The 17,079-nt window shown below is 42.5% G+C and overlaps 1 protein-coding gene across 2 annotated transcripts; it reads left to right on the forward strand.

Annotated features, from left to right (window-relative positions):
* The first annotated feature begins 3,183 nt into the window (after positions 1-3,183).
* On the forward strand, positions 3,184-16,623 carry PLEKHB2 (pleckstrin homology domain containing B2). 2 transcript variants are annotated; one of them, XM_083741662.1, is made up of 9 exons: positions 3,184-3,347; positions 5,759-5,804; positions 6,457-6,609; positions 7,941-8,043; positions 9,607-9,646; positions 10,887-10,976; positions 11,362-11,470; positions 14,438-15,552; positions 15,614-16,623. In XM_083741662.1, exons 2-8 carry the CDS (start codon positions 5,768-5,770, stop codon positions 14,572-14,574), a joined length of 669 nt encoding a protein of 222 aa, XP_083597788.1. In that variant the 5' UTR covers positions 3,184-3,347; positions 5,759-5,767; the 3' UTR covers positions 14,575-15,552; positions 15,614-16,623. The 2 variants fall into 2 exon arrangements, with proteins under 2 accessions (XP_083597788.1, XP_083597789.1); XM_083741663.1 differs by having other exon boundaries at positions 3,213-3,347; positions 14,438-15,594; positions 15,657-16,623.
* The last annotated feature ends 456 nt before the right edge of the window (positions 16,624-17,079 follow it).

Genomic DNA, 17,079 nt, shown 5'->3' on the forward strand with positions numbered 1-17,079 from the left:
TTTTTTTAACTGCTATTTGTTTAGGTGGCCTCTGGGCTGGTCACGTGTAGGAGGCTGGAGGCGCGCGCGCGCACACGCTTTCTCGGGGTCATTTGCACCTGTAAGGCACATGCTCAATATTGTCTTGGACCATCAGAGCGGGAGTGGGGAAGAGAGGAAGCTGCTTATCCCGAGGCAGGCTGATGGCCTATGTAGCTCGGTGTTGTCTGCACTGACTGGCAGCGTTTGTCCGCCCTTCCTCGACATGCTCTGGAATTGAGCTTGGGCAGTTCCCCTTGCAGAACTCGAAAGCTTGCGTGCAATTCTGTGTTATTTTGGTTTGCCTAATAAATGTATAAGGTGTAAAAGACAGAGGACAGGGGGAAATTTCCGGGGTTACAATCACTTCAGGAGCCTGTCCTGCTCCTCCCTTCCACTACCTGTTTCTCTCATGGAGGCTGTGCAGTTGGAGAAAGAAACAATGGTGGTTCACAATCAAAATAAAACACTGCAATGCAGTCAGTTAAAACTTAAACTACACAATCCATTAAACACAGTCTGCATTCTTTTGCACTGCATATTTTGAGACCAGGGAGTTTTTTAAAATGTTGGAGCCGGGTAGCTATCCCAATATTGATTAAGAGCACAAAGATGCTTATGGCAGCCAGCCACCTTCCTGAGAGGACATGCTTGCATAACTATTTCTGGTATTGTTTTGGAGCCAAGGTGACTCATTCCTGTACGATAATGATTGCCCATAATACAGTTTAATAGTTAGATGGCGGATAAGGAGGGCGCCAGAAGGCTAAAATTGTAAACGGGGGAAAGGCTTTTATTGGGTTCCTAAATCACAAAGAGTTTTCTACTCACATTGAAATCAGTGCAACTAAAAGACCCCTGCAGAACTTCCGTGCTCAGTGTGGGATAGATTGAGCGCTGAGCAGAGAAGCGTTGAGGTGGGGTGTTGGGCACAGGGCTTGCATATATCCCACTGTCCACGAATTCAGCATTTGTTAGTTGGGGCAAATGCCCGAACAAATGTGAAAAGGGGATTCTGATGAAGTCAACTCTAATACACAAATGTTTACATAGTAATATAGCGTAACATAATAATGTTAGTTTTTAAGGTGCCCCCAGACTCTTCATTGGTTTAACACAACTTGCCTTCTGGAAGTTGCTGAAAGGAAACAAAGGTGTGTGTCTTCAGAAAATGCACTGCAGAACTGTGCATCTTACTCTTCTGTAACAAAAAACCACCTCACACACATGTATGCATTTATAAATCTTATCTATTTGTAACTGCCATTCTTAACCAATAAAATATGTTTAGGCATTCTGCATAACAAAGAGAATATGAGAGCATTCAAATCAATAATGTTTTAATATCTTTCATACAAATCATATTAAGGAAGTGAGAAGGAACATACCTTACTTTCTCTGTGGTGGTCCCCTACCTTTCACACATTTGGGTGTGCATGAAAAAAAGGTCATTTCATTTTATTCATTTTCAGCATTGTTTCATGATTTATTTGGCAATATCATATTTGCTTGCTGCCTTTGGCAGTGGTGGCAGTAATTTAATTTCATCAGAATTTCCTGGATGTTGCATCTGGGACATGCTGCTGAGAAATGGGAGCTGCCTTTTTTGTAGCAGTCATTGGTCCTGAAGCACAGCCTTATTCACAACCCATATTTCCAGCATATTTAACTCCACTGATATCAGTGTACCTAAGCATACTTTACTGTGTGGTGAACTGTCCTTCTTGTACTGGAGATTTAGAGTTGAATTATTTATTGTGAAGTTATTTCTTAAATTTATGAAAAATAAAGAAAAATTCTCTCTCGTATTTCTTGAAATATTGTTGGGGACATTACTGTGAATAAAGAATCTTAGGCAAAGTTTATATGTGATATTTAAACTCAAACTTAGGTTTTCATTCTAGGATGTTATGGTATCTCATTGTTCTTGGTTTATGACTTATGCAAAAGCATGCATATCTGCATGCTATTTCCATAGGCCCTGATCCAGCAAGCCTTGTTCACATGTGCTAGCTTTCCTGGATCTTGGAATAGTTTTAACAGTTTGTGGTGTGTGTTGCATTTCAGACAAAAACGAAATCCTCTCCCTTGTGTTTCCTTGGATTGTTTTGTTGTTGGACAAAAGCAAAAAATAATTATGTAATTACCCTACCCCCCCCTTCAAAACCAGAGCCGAAACATTTTGCTTTAAAAGCACTTTGGCAAGGGAAATTTCCCTCCCATATGTCAGTTCCAACCACAGATTCAATTACTATTGTTTTCTCCCAAGTGGGCCAATATGAAGTCATGAAAGATTTTATTATTATTTATTATTATTAAATTTGTATACCACCTATACCCGCAGATCTCAGGGTGGTTTCCAACAATATTTCAAGAAATTAAAGATTTGAAGTTTGTATTTAAGGTGTCACAATAGTTTTTATAATAGTAGTATTTCATGATTATAATAGTACTTCATGAACATTATTTGAATAGAAAAGTGTACAACCCATCTGGAGTGAGAAACACAGTAATATGTTGTATCTATTCAGAGACTACATGTACTGTACATGCAACTATTGCTATTTTGTGATAGTACTTTAAGATGAGGTTGACACCAAAATTTCAGCATACCCGCTTGCTTGGAAGATATTACGGTAGATATCCTACTTCTTCCAACAAGCACGACGCTGCCAAGATTGGCACCTCCAACTATGTGCCGAAGGCTGCAATCCTAAATCAGGTGTGCAGGGGAGGTGGGAGAGTTGTGGCCACGCAGATGTTGAATTCCAACCATCAGTATGGCCAGTAGTGGGAGAAGATGGGAGCTGTAGTCCACCAACTTCCTCCATCCCTAACCCTAAACACCAGGGGACAGCCCCCGATTAAAACAAGCGGGCTTTACTTGCGAGCGCATTTCCATAGGATCGGGCCGCCTACCGCGCACAATTCCATATTTCCATATCGCTTTACACTTCGCCTTATCTAGATATTTGTATATAAATATACATAACTGCAGTTTCGTTTTTTGGCATGCTGGGGAGTGAATGTTCCAGAACTGACCCAGACGTAATAGGGGTGGAGGAAACCTGCGGGAACGCTGATACAGAATTTTTTTAAATGAAACATTTGCCCTGCCGTCTCCTTCCGCTCTGAGAAACTACAACTCCCATCTACCCTTGCGGGCATGAGCAGTAGACATTGAGTGACGCGGTTGATCATAGGACCCGTCTGGCGTCAGACGAGGGCGGGGCGGGGCGCGCGATCTTGGATCTCCTTTTAGCAACAAGGAAGAATAAGAAGAAAGCGAGGATTGTTGGGGTTCGCGCGGTCGCTTCCAGGCGTAACAGGTAGGCTGGGCCGGGGCTCGTTTCCCCCTCTGCCCGGGAAAGAGCGAAGGGCGGCGGCGGCGCGCGGTGTGTGGATCTTGCAATGGGCCGGGGACGGAGGGCGGGCAGCTGGTCCGGCGGCTACAGCTTGTCTGGGCGAGCAGGGGTCAAATCCAATGAGGTCAGGCCACCGTGTTTTGTAATCCCCAGGACTGTAACAAGTGCACGCAGTCTAGGTCGCTGTCCTCGTCTTTTATCCTCCTCGGAGAAGCGCTCCGCTTGCTTCTTGAGGTGCTTCTACTTCCTGCTTTCTTCTTGCTTTTTCCATCTTAGCATCGGAGGAGAAGGGGGCTCAGTCAGGGCGGAGGTCGTCTGAGTGACAGTCAGCGAAGCCCTTTTTGGGGTGGAGTGGCGGGCTCTTAAGATAACGCATAGCTGTCAACTTTTCCCTTTTCTTGCGAGGAATCCTATTCGAAATAAGGGAATTTCCCTTAAAAAAAAGGGAAACGTTAACAGCTATGAGATAACGCCTTTCAAAGTCGCCCTCCTATCTCACAATTGTGCTTTCAAGCTGCAGTGTGGATTAATTCTGGAATTTACAGCAGAATGTAATTCAGGATCCTTGTCAAATAGACCCCTGTGTGCGAGGAGCAGAAAATAAGCCGATAAAGTACTTTGTAGTATAATAGCACCCCCCCACCTCATCAAAAAACAACCTGGGAACCATAGTTTATGGGTGCTGAGAATTGTAGTTCAGTGAGGGGGGTAAACAAAGCTTTCCAGGATTCTCTGGTGGGCAACACATTCACTAAACATACTGGAGGTGGGGTGGGGACATTGACAGCTTTCAGGACATGGGAGGCCTGCTAGAAAACAAAAGCATCATCTCTACAGATGGTTTCATCGTCAAACTGCTGCTTTTAATTAAATGGTGATGATGTCATTTTTGCTCTGAAAACCGCACTTTGGGATGTCGAGCTCTCTTTTCTAACTTGGGTTGTACCACAGTTAATTGGGCGGCGTGTGAAAGTGCTGCTGAAATATGGACAGAATATGGCAGGGTGGGAACTGCTTTGGTAGCTTTGTCTCCAGATTAGAGTAACAGTGAAGATGTGATTTATTTATTTGGTGTGGCCTCATTTCCTCATGACAGCACACCCACCTGACCATTTGGCTGGGGGAAGGGGGAGTGCCCTGCCACGGGAATGCTGCTTGCATCGCTCTGTTGTCAGCGGGAAGCCGGCTTAGCTGGCAGGGCTCTCTGCTCAGCACGGAGGCAGTTTGGACTGCTCTGCCCCTCCCAGATAAGTGTGTATAGGATTGCAGCTTTGGTCCCTGGCATCTCCTGGTGAAAACAACCTCTAGTAGCAGGACCCAATCCAACAATCCTGCTGGAGACTCTCAGTAAGAAGGGCCGTAATTCAGTGGTGGAGCCCACACCTTATATGAGAAAAATCTCTGGCATCTCCGTGCAGAGGTGGGAAAGACTTTTGGCTGAAACCCCGGAGAACTGCTGCCAGACCCTGTAGACATTACTGAGCTAGATGGATCCATGGCCTGGCTCTGCCTAGTGGAAATCCATACACTCCTATGGACAAGCTCAAGCCCTCACAAAACAATCTCATAATCACAGTAGTGGCTTTTTATACCTAGTACAGCGGGCAAAAAAACAACAACCAGTACTATATTTTCAGCTATTTTCATTATTTGTGACAAAATGTGGTATGCAGTACATAACGAGAGACAGAGCTTTTCATGTACGTAGTAAACACAGCAGCTGAACTTTCATTCCTAGAACAATTTTAAACAATGTGTTAATGTGGATACAAGTCCCATGGGATTTACTTCCTGGGAAGATTCTTCTGGACGCCATGGGATGATTTAAGAATTTTTTCTTACTCCTTTATCTGTAAATAAAAGTGCATTTGGTCTCTCAATGCAAGTCCCTTTCTTTCTGTAATTGAATCACTTTTTGGTATCTTATCAGCTATGTTGGCCCACAGAGTAGCTTTCCCTCCAATTGAACCTGCAATCCCAGGCATGCTTCATTAGTATTGTTGAACTCAGTGGGATTTCTTTTGGAGTAAACCTGGATAGGATCAACCTGCAGCTCCAATTAAACAAGACATTACTGTTATAAGAGGGGTAGCTAACATGGCACGCTCCAGATGTTTTGACTACAACTCCCATCAACCCTGATCATTGGCCATACTGATAGCAGTCCACGACATATGGAAAGCACAAAGTTTGCTACCCCTGTACAGTATGTCTGGAGACCCCCACCTCCCATATACTTTAAACACAAGAGACACAGACATACCCTACCCTCTGCCTTGTAAGGAAGCCTGTCTCTCATTGGAGAAAGAGAGACAGAGAAAGTCCTTCTGTATCATCACACTGGTGCTACACTGATGTCTTTCTTTTCTCCCTAGCATTTGGAGATGGCACTGGTGAAAAGTGGATGGCTGCTCCGGCAAAGTGAGTAATGGATTCTGTCAGCTCTCTCTCTCTGTCTCTCCCCTCCCTGACTTGTTTCGGTGCCAAGCAACACATTAGGTAGAAAATCCATGACTGGATCTTATCAAATTTTCTGTGATGTGCAGCCACTGAGGCTGACAATTTGACCTGAGCATGAGCAGTGGGAGAGTTTTTTCCTCCTGTGCTGATATCCCAATCAAGATTCTCCCTTCCCCAGGAAACTGACTATGTGCATCCCCCCCGCTCCTCAAAACACAAATGGGGGAGAATGACACTCGGAATCAGGAACCGTGTGTGAATTTCATGCTATGGTGACATAAAACAAATAATGTTTTATGCAAAAATCCTTAAAAGCAGTATTTTTGGCCACCAAATGAATAAAAAGATGTCTGCTTGGTTCTTTGGTTGCCTGATGTCTGGCTAAAGGTTTGTCAGAATATATTAAATAGTTGCTGTGAAGTAGAAGTAGGAGCTTTTTCCTTGACATTAATTGCCTTTGCTACTTCTGTTATAGATTCAGAGAACTCTGGTTTAAGAGCATTTCAAACACGATCACTGAAAGCAAAACAAATATCAAACAACCTAATCAATGTGGAATTTGATACAGTTTAGTTAGACCTCTCAAAAAACAATTGATCCCTGTTCCTTTTAGGTACTATATTAAGGCGTTGGAAGAAGAACTGGTTTGATCTGTGGGCTCATGGCCATTTGTTATTTTATGACGACCAACATCGGCAGGATCTAGAGGATCGAATTCACATGAAAGTTGACTGCATCAACGTCAGAGTGGGAAATGAATGCCGAGGTGCGAATATCTTCTTTTTATTTGAACTTTCCCACCCTCTGCATACATACACCTGCTCAGTGCCACCTGTAATACAAATATGAAGGACTTACCACTACAGTGGTGCCTCGCAAGACGAAATTAATCCGTTCCGCGAGTCTCTTCGTCTTGCGGTTTTTTCATCTTGCGAAGCACGGCTATTAGCGGCTTAGCAGCTTAGCGGCTATTAACGGCTTAGCGGCTATTAACGGCTTAGCGGCTTTAAGAAAAAGGAAAAGAACTCGCAAGACGTTTCATCTTGCGAAGCAAGCCCATAGGGAAATTCGTCTAGCGAAGCGACGCAAAAACCGAAAAACCCTTTCGTCTTGCGCGTTTTTCGTTTTGCGAGGCATTCGTCTTGCGGGGCACCACTGTATATGTAGACTTGGTTCTAAATTCACAAAGCCATTTCTCACAGTGCTAAACCAGGCATAGGCAAACTCGGCCCTCCAGATGTTTTGGGACTACAACTGCCATCATCCCTATCTAACAGGACCGGTGGTCAGGGGTGATGGGAATTGTAGTCTCAAAATATCTGGAGGGCCGAGTTTGCCTGTGCCTGTGCTAAACTATGACCAGTGATGGTATCAATGTGGCACTATGCACATTTCCAGTGCACCCATACATGCAGTGAATTACAACTTTATTCTACTTGGTTTAACATAAATGCAGAGGATCCCCATCGCCTTTTCTCAGGACATAACTGGCATATTCTTGTTTTGTCCTTTGCAGGGGAAAAGGGAGCTTATTTGCAAAGCAACCTATTTTATTTTATTCTAGTTATTTGCAAAAAAGAATTATGTTACAAAATACAGTGGCACCTCGGGTTACAGACACTTCAGGTTACAGACTCTGCTAACCCAGAAATATCCGTGTGCTGCTCTGGTTCGCCAGAAGTGGCTTAGTCATGCTGGCCACATGACCCAGAAGCTGTACGCCGGCTCCCTCAGCCAATAAAGCGATTTGAGCGCCGCAACCCCAGAGTTGGTCACGACTGGACCTAATGGTCAGGGGTCACTTTACCTTTATGGGCAACTGAAAGACCCGGGAACTTGCAGCACAGCCTTGCACCTCTAGGTGTTCCTTTTTGCAGCAAAGGCTTTGTGACATACCTTAAATCAAGTGGAGCTTGGGTGTGTCTCCTCCGTTTCTCAAGCTTAGGATTCTGCTTTAGTTTCTGAATCAGGCTTCCCATTGTATGTGCCTACTCAAGCTTCTTTGGAGGATCTGAGTTTAAAAGTGAATTAAGCATTTAGCTTGGTGCCACGTGGAGCTGAAGTACCATTCTTTTACTTCACCTTTCTCTTGGGCAGGTTTCCAGCCTCCGGAGGGGAAGCCTAGGGATTGCTTGCTGCAGATCATTTGCCGTGATGGGAAAGTGCTCAACCTCTGTGCGGAAAGTGCTGACGACTGCTTGTGAGTTTCTTCTGCTTACTTGAAAATAAAAGACCTTCCCTTCTGAAAGAGTGACACGTATGCATAATGAACGGCCATGTGCCATATGTTCTTGAATGAGTTGTTTGCAAAACAGTTGCAACTCTCCCAACTGCAAGAAGCAGACCCGTGTCTTAGCTCACTTCCCAAAGCGGATGTTTGAGCTAATTATCATGGTCAGATAACTAACTTTCCCCATCCCTTTTGAAACTAGGGGAGTGTAATGACAGCTTCACACCAGGACTTTAGCTGAGCATCTTTGCTTTTTCCTTTCCAGATTATCACCTATTAACAGATGGTTCAATTTCCCTCCACTTATTAATAGCCTTTCAAGGATTTATGTCTTTGGGGATATTTTATTCTTGCATACTGATAAAGGGAATTGTTGTTGCTGGTCAGATTATTTTCTAGGCTAGTGACTCGTCAGATTGAGCATCAGGCTACACATGGTCTGCATTCGCATGTAACAGCAAACCCTGATTTGTTTTGCTGCATTTGCATGTAGTGCTAAGCCAAACCATGACATTAAGCCAAACTTGTGGGCGCTGGAGGAGAATGCAGGCAGTTTGCTCCTTCCTGGTCCTTCAGTTTAGCATGTTGCCTGAACCCAGGCTTGTGGTTGAACCTCTCTCTTCCTTAACCACAGCTTGTAGCCAAGGTTTTTTTCTGGCTACTTCTTGTGGCTAGATTGAAGAGATTTAACCCTTTGGTCCCTGGCTTTAATTGTACCCCAAGCTTGCTGTTAGTCCTTGAGGGGAAGACATGGATTCAGGACATTGAACTCAGCTGTTTTTCACTTCAGTAGTCAGTTTGGATTGAGAGAGGGAGGAGACACTTTGACCTAAATCCAAAAGCATTAGTTAGACACTCTCCCTCTGCAATTGCATTCCCAACCATAGCTACTTTTTTGTGTAATAAAAATGCACCAGGTCTTCTAATCATGCTCCTCCCATGTAGTTTCACCACAAATAGTTGCTATAATTTTTTTCTATTTTTTTATTTTCTTTTCAATGCAGTGCAAAACTATAACAAAAATTACAAACATTGAATCCAAAATAAAACCATACAAACAAGAAAGAAAAACAGAACACAAAAAAGCACACATCTCCAAATAAAACCCTATCATCATTCTAATCTAGTCCTTACATACATATACACATATTGACTTCCTTCCTTTGTTCTAAGACCTCAAAATTTTTACTGTTACTAAATTGTTGTGTCTAATGTAGATTACTTCCATCTTTGTACTTTTTTACACCATTTTTCTTTTTCTTTAACCCTGTAATGCATCATTCATTACATACTGATATACTTACTCCAGAACAATGTTTTTTCATATACTCTTTAGCACAACCCCATTCTTTTAATAATTTCTGGTCCGATTGTCCCCTTATGAATGCTTGAGTCTTGCCAGGTTTATATATTCACAAAGGTTGCTACAATTTTTTTCTAAACTTGTTAACATGGAGGTACAATTTATATTAGTGATTCTTCCACCATTATGCTTTTTTTTTTTTTACACTGTTTGCTTCATATTTTATACAGAGCTTGGAAAATTGCTCTCCAGGATGCCAGAACAAATGGGGTAAGTTGGGTTTTGTGTGTGTGTGTGTGCTTGCAATAGTAGCATTGAGAGAAATAACCTTTCATTTAGATTTCTTTTTTGAGTATCTTTTTTGTGTGGCTAGTACCTTGGCCCACACTTCTCTTGTTCTGATGGAAGGAGTAAGTGTAAGAAGTGCATAGGAAGCTTAGGAAGAACCTTGCTGCATCAAACCAAAGCCTCCTTGTAGTTCAGCATCCTGTTCTCACAGTGGTCATCTGGCCTTATTCCTATCATCATCACAGGCCCAACTTGTATGATCCATTTCTTGATCATGTTAGCCAGTGAAGGAATCTTTAGGAAGATACTTATTTCAGAAATGAGCAAAAGTCAAATATTACACACAACATGATGCGTAACGCTTCAAAGGTGCCCTTTGCCACTCGCCTAGCATGCCTGGAGCAAGTAGCTTCCCCAGGGGAGCAGACAAGCTGCAGCCTCTGATTCTGCTTAATACACAGGCACACACCCTTGTCATCGTGCTCTTTCCTGGAATCAGAAAAGAATCCAGCAGGGCTGGTGGAAATTGCTATGCATTTCTGGCCCTGTAGTCCAAGAAGTGTTGTCCTTTGGTGCTTTCTCATCTCTGCTGCAGACCTATCCCAGCTCCCGCCCTTGATCCTTAAAAAGGTAGGAGAGCAAGTCAAGCCAACTCAACAGGGCTCCTCGCAGCTTGAACAAAAACACAATGCGGCTGTTGGTGATCATCCACAAAGCCATCTGTGTCAAGGTTGCTGCTGTCTTCTGCGGAACATAAAAGCGGCATCGTGGTTCTTCTGCCGCATATCCACAGGGTGAACAAAAATAATAATCCTTTCGTGTGCTAGAAGCAAAGCCATCTGCTGGAGAGCAGGGAAAGAGAACACAGAGAAATTTTAAGAACTTGGTAATTTTGGTATGTTCTCCCTCTACCTCCGACAGTGGCATCTTCTTTCCACTTTGCCTTGTGTCTGATGTTCTTCCCACTTCTCACCTACCTAACATGGGAAGGCTGTACTTTTCCATTTTGCCCTGCATTGTGCGTTAAACTCCTCAGTTTAAGTATGGTTGATCAGTAATGCTATTTTGTACAGTAAGTCAACAACTCAGCATTTCCCAAAGATGCTAACCTCATTTCAATTTCCTATTGAGTGCTCCGTTTATCCAATCCTGCTCCCATCTGCAGTGATTGCAACTGAAGAATTTGAACAGCTGCTTCTGTGTTTTATGTTAACATGTCCAGGCCTATATTGGTTCGGAAGTGATGTATGACGACAATACAATTTCCTCGTCTCCTCCTCCGTACACGGCTTATGCAACACCATCGCCTGAGGTAAGCTACGGAAAACATGATATAAGGAGAGTTTGGTTAGTGCAAGTTGCTTAAAACTGGGCATTTTGTGAGGTGACCTATGCATAAAGTTTAGCTGGCAGGTTTCACCTGTCCTGAAGAAGCAGATGGTGCGTCATACCTGAGCTGGTGATGTCAGGCAGCACCTGTTTGCTTGAGTTGTTCAGCAGATGAAGCCTGTTCCCTGTGTCTAGTTTTAAAAGAGGTCTTAAACCCTTGCCCCATCTTCCATCACAGCATGGCATATTGTATAGGTGTCCTCTTCAGTTTCAAGCGAAAAGCCTTGTAGTTAAAGAGAATGGGATGCCGCACTCAGGAATGTTTGGTTCCAATGTACGCTGCTAACAATTGTTCTCAATGTCATCAGGTTTATGGCTACCCACAGTACAATGGCGCATATCCACCACCCGGGGCTCAGGTCTTCTTTACTTCTAATGGACAGACGTATGCAATCCCCTATCAATATCCAAACCAAGGTAACTGGTAATATTTATTCTTCTATGACTTGATTTAGTACATGCAGTTTGGTTTTGCATTCAGTATTTCCCCCACACAACCCACTCCCCCTTGGTAGTAAGGTATTTTATTACTCAACAATAAATGAATAAATACCCTAAAATTACCATTTCTTCAGTATATATAATGCATTTGCCGTATTTTTCCATTTACAAGACTCCCCTATGTATAAGATGATACCTATATTTTTTAACCCTAAATTAAGAAAACAATATTCAAGAATTTACAAATACAGATTTTACAATATTGTTCTTCCAATACAAATCAGACTTCCCTTCCCTGCTTTTGTGGTGTCTTCTCTTATTTAAATTTTTAACACTGCGTTTTCTACTTTACTCCATTTTTTTATTATTCTACAATTAATCTTAATAGTACTTTTAACTGCTTGATTTAAGTTAACCCTACCAATGCACTTAGTTGCATACCATAGTTTTTCAAATATTCCACAAATATTCCCCACTCCTTAATAATCCCCCCGCCCCCTTGGTTTCTTAACGCACCCATTAATTTTGCCATTTCGGCATAAACCATCAATTGAATCAGCCACTCTTCCCTGGTTGGAACAGCATCCTCTTTCCATCTCTGGGCAAAAAGAAATCAATATTTTAAACACCTGAGGTTGCCCAAATTTGTTGAGCTTTTTTGGGGGGAATTTGTCCAAATTAGTTTCTGCTGAGGGAGGCAGGCAAGGCAGCAATAGGGAGCAGGAGAAGGAACCAGAGTCAAGCAGGGCATGAAGATGAGAGATGCCAAGCCAAAGCGGAACGAGCAGCTGAAGCACTGGACCGTATTTTTCCATGTATAGAACGACCCCCTATTTTGGACTAAAAAAATTAAGCAAAAAACATTGTCTTATACACGGAAAAATATGGTACTTATAATTTCCCTCCCTATCTCAGACCTAAAATCATAAGTAGAAAAAGGTTTATAATGAGGATGTAACGTAAGAGATAGTAGTATAATTCTCGTCTTCTGATGGTATTTCTCTCTCCCAAATTTTTGATGTGTACATTACTAGTACCTTTAGTACATTAGCATGATATGAGAGTGTAACTTAGACTACAAGAACTATATCCCAGTCCATAACCATACTGGATTTGAAATTGTTTTTATATATGCAGTTATTTTATATATGTTTTATTATATTGTGAGATGCTGCATATGAAGGGAATGAAATTAATAATAGTTTCAATAGGAATGAAATTAATAATAATAACTGCAACATTTTGATGGCAATCCTGTGATCACTTAACCTGGGATTGAGTTTATTGGGACTTACTCCTGAGTAAACATGTAAAGGTTTGCACTGCTAAGTATGTTTGGCTTCTATTGCTGGTTGCTTGTATCAGAAATATGCCATCTTTAATTGCTTAAGTCAGTTATGGTCATAAAATATGCCCATGCTCAGGTTACTGAGGGAGTTTCAGTGCCAGATTGTAATTAAATCTGTGCTGGGGAACTTGTGGCTCTCTAGATGTTTCTGGGACTTCAACTCCCATCAGTCTCAGTCAACATGGCCAGTAGTCATGGCAATGGGAACTGTAGTCCATCAAGATCTCGAGGGCCACAGATTCCCCATCCCTCTATTAAAGGTTGGAGTATTCTTACACTGTCACTGCTGATGTGCAAAGAAACCCGTGTGAGAGTTCTCAACCCATTATTAGGTCAGCCTGTGCTACTGCGAAACTATAGTATAAGACTATAGTTTGATTAATTATCCTGTATCATATACTTCTGTGATATGACAGCTGCAGTTGCTTTATGGATTATATTGTGTTTGAATGTGTTCTTATGGTTTGACTGTCCTGTCTTCCTGTTCTTTGGCATGAGTGGTTTATGCCCTCACAATAACAGCGTTGAGATGTGATCCTTTAAACAACAGTGGTCCAACTTTTCATACCAAGTGGGCCACAAGAGGGGGTGTGAGGCCAAAGTTTGACACCACCTCAGCCAACGTGTTGCCTCCCCGAAGTCAACTAAACAAGGTGCCAAACTCTGGGAAGGAGGCGCAAGGCTCTGGCAGGGTCCTAGAGGCTTCCTACCTCCTACCCAAAGCTGGGAAAGTGCGAACTAGGCTTTGGGAAAGGAGGGTGAAGGACTCTGGGACTCTGCCAAAGCCCTCATGCCTTCCTTTCCAAAGCCTAGTGCAGTGTCCAAACATTTTTCAAAGAGGGCCAGATTTGATGAAGTGAAGGGCCGTGAGGGCCGACCAAAGGGCCAACCAAAGTTTTTTTAGGACTTTTTAAGGATTGAAGTTGTTAAGGTTTTTTTAGGATATTTTACCCCAGGAAATAAACTGCCACAGGGGCCAGATTAAACCGACCGGTGGGCCAGATTAGGCCCCCGAAACGGACTTTGGACATGCCTGGCCTAGTGCCTCGGTTACCCAGTTTTGGGAAGGCAGTGCAAGGGCTGTGGTGTGGGAGTGTCAAATGTTGTCAAGGGCTGTCCAAAAAGGCCTTGAGGGCTACAGGTGGCTCTTGGGTCACATGTTGGACTGCCCTGCCCAACCACATTATAGAGGATCAGCAATGAGTCATATTTGTGTGTGTGTGTACACTCGCCTTGGGGAACATGATATCTGAATGTAGCCACTGGATGAAATACAGTGTTAGTCATACTCAGAGTAGACTCAGTAAAAAGGAGTGGATTGCGTTACTTGAGTACAATGTAGACATCACCCACAGCTTTTATCGGTCTTCCTTCACATTACCTCCTCTGTGTGTTCGTTCAGGTTCCCTGGCATTGAAAATCATTTACTTTTAAAGACACAGCTATCTAGCCCACATTAATGGCAAGGCTTTCCTTTCTCCATTTTTATGGAGTCCAGAATGTGTTGGCCTCCCAGTTTTAAGGAGATCAATGAAAGGGAACAAGAAGTTTCAAGTTTTATTTCTATTTAAATCCCACGGTGTTCTTCTTTCCAGGTCCTTATGGCCACCCTCCTGCGAATCATGTCATCATTCGAGAGCGCTACCGGGATAATGATGGGGACCTGGCGCTTGGCATGCTTGCTGGAGCAGCAACAGGAATGGCCCTGGGCTCGTTGTTCTGGGTGTTCTAGGCTCCCTCTGGAGCCACAAAGCTAAGGGAGACCTGAAGTCTTCTGTGTGCAATAATATGTATTTGCAAAGTACTTCACTTTAATCTACAATTTTTTCCGATAGGTTCTAGTAGTACTTTTTGCTGGTGGCAGGCAGATTGTAGTTAACAAAAATTCCCAGCTGTCCCAAAGGTGCCCTTTAGTTGAAAAGTGGTTAGCATAATGGCTCGTGGTCAGATGAGTTTGTGATTCTATGCATTGATAAGTAAGTAGCAGTAATATCAATGAAGTGTTACTAATGATGGCTAAATGGCCACAGTTGACTCATTTTTACAGTCAAATATTAACCATCTTGTTAAAATTACTTCAGCTACTGCCTCAGAATGCTAACTGGAAAGCAAGGGAGCACAAAAGTGGGTATTTCTGAATCCAGGGGATTTTGACTCCGACATTTTTCTTAGCACTCCTAGAAGACAAAGATGATGATTCAGTAGCCATGCCGTGGGATCCATTGAATGTTTTCTTGTATTCAAGGGAGAGCTCTGGCATTTCAGTAGCTTGACAAGGATTGCACACTTACTGTACAAGTCCTTCCCAAGGCTGAACCAGGGACAGGGAACCTTTGGCTCTTGAGATGCTCTTGGACTTCAACTCCCATCATCCTTGATCAGTGGCTATGCTGGCAGGAGTTGGGAGTTCAACCAAATATGGAGAGCTCAAATTCCCTCTCCCTCGTCTAAGCAATAGAAAAATCTGACATTTCTTCTAGAAAGGAGTTTGGATTACCATGCAAACCATTCCACTGTCCTAGAAACCGCAACCTCATTTAGATCCTAGTAACAGTTCCTTAGGGTAACGGTGGCCGGAAAGAAAGCTTAACACGCGGACATCAGGCCTCCGGAACATTTGCTAAGGCAGGTAGAAGGATAGTGAATTAATAGGTGGTAGGAGGTGTTGTGATGGGGATAAATGTGTTCAAAGTCTAACTTCCTGGTTTAGGTATATGGGAACCTTTTGAATCTGTATTGAGATTTATACAAAGTAATTATGCTCTCTTAAGGTATATGGGAACCTTTTGAATCTGTATTGAGATTTATACAAAGTAATTATGCTCTCTTACCTGCAACTATAAACTACTTCTAACAAGGGCTTCTACTTTCCAGACACACTACAGAGATACCTCTGTTTTGGTTGCACGCTCCAGTCTGCTTCTCCTTCTGCAGCTAAATTATCTGCTTTAAAGATGTAAGACCCCTACTTCTGTGAGAGGACAGAAAAAAGAGCAAGTATCCCCACCTGGAAATTATTTTCAGCAGTGTAGGTTAATAAAAAGAAAGGCACACCTATTTTTATCCATCCGTTGCATGAGCATCCTGTTAAAATCTGAGATCTACACAAGACTCTTCCAAGTGTCTATAGGCTCTGCTGTGTTCTCTGGTGAACCTGCAAGCTTTGAACAGCAGCGAGCAAAGGGGACTTGGGTTGTGCTGCCTGCCGTAATGACAAACCCTAGCCGAATGCATTCCATTCCTATTTAAATGGGATAACTGAATTGTGAGTGAGGCAAAGGCAAGGTAATGGTACTGGAAGTCTTAATATTGGTCTTGTACACCTTGTATGCCAGTGTTTGCCTTGGGTGTGTCTATGCAACTGCTGTTGAAATGCAACAGGGGGACCTTATTGCATCCAGCAGTTGTTGGATTTGAAAGTGTGGCTTTTTAAAAACCTTGTCAGCAGTCTAGGACATTTCAAAAGACAGTACTGTGAACTGAAGAATGTGTGAACTGAAGATGCTTTACTTAATAGGTCTGCAGTCTCTTATTTAATACCCAGGCAAGTATGTTGGAAGCCTTGTAAGTTACTAAGAAACCGATAATACACTAAAAGCAGCACTAGCTTCTGCTCTGATTTTGTAATTTATCTAGTGTAATTTTAAGACCATCTCTCCTGTGCTATTATGTGTACTGTACAGAATTGTAGAACTTCCAGAAAACTCATTTCTTTGTATTTGTTACTTTGTGAGGAGAGAAAAAAATAAATGTAGTCTTCAAACTTTTGGCAAGTCAAAAATTTAATACACTCGTATTCCTTGATAAGATGTCAAGTTCAAGTTGGTTATAACTATAGAAAACTACACTATGAGCTGGGGGGGCTTCATTTTACCTGAATAATTATTTGCACATTGTAATGGGCATAATGGGAAAGAACACAAGGCATCGACTAGCTGGATTTTAAAATATAACGGCTAAATCATATGCTCCTGTTGGATAAATGAATTCAGTAAACTGCAAAGCAAATAAAATCTTTCCACATTTATCTTGCATTAATACCAGGAAATAAATCTTGACCAAGCTCAATATTCAAGAAGGGTTCCAAAAACTTGGGTAGAAATCTGGATTTTGCATCATATGATTGCGAGTAAGATAACGTGCAGTGTCAACTATCCTCCCATGCCACATAATTCCAAATATTATTCAAGGAGTTGTTATTTGCTATGAAGTGGCAGAAAGAAGGCATAGTCTGGAG

This window comes from Podarcis gaigeae (genome assembly GCF_964106915.1).
Source record: "Podarcis gaigeae genome assembly, chromosome: 5".
Lineage (NCBI taxonomy): Eukaryota > Metazoa > Chordata > Lepidosauria > Squamata > Lacertidae > Podarcis > Podarcis gaigeae.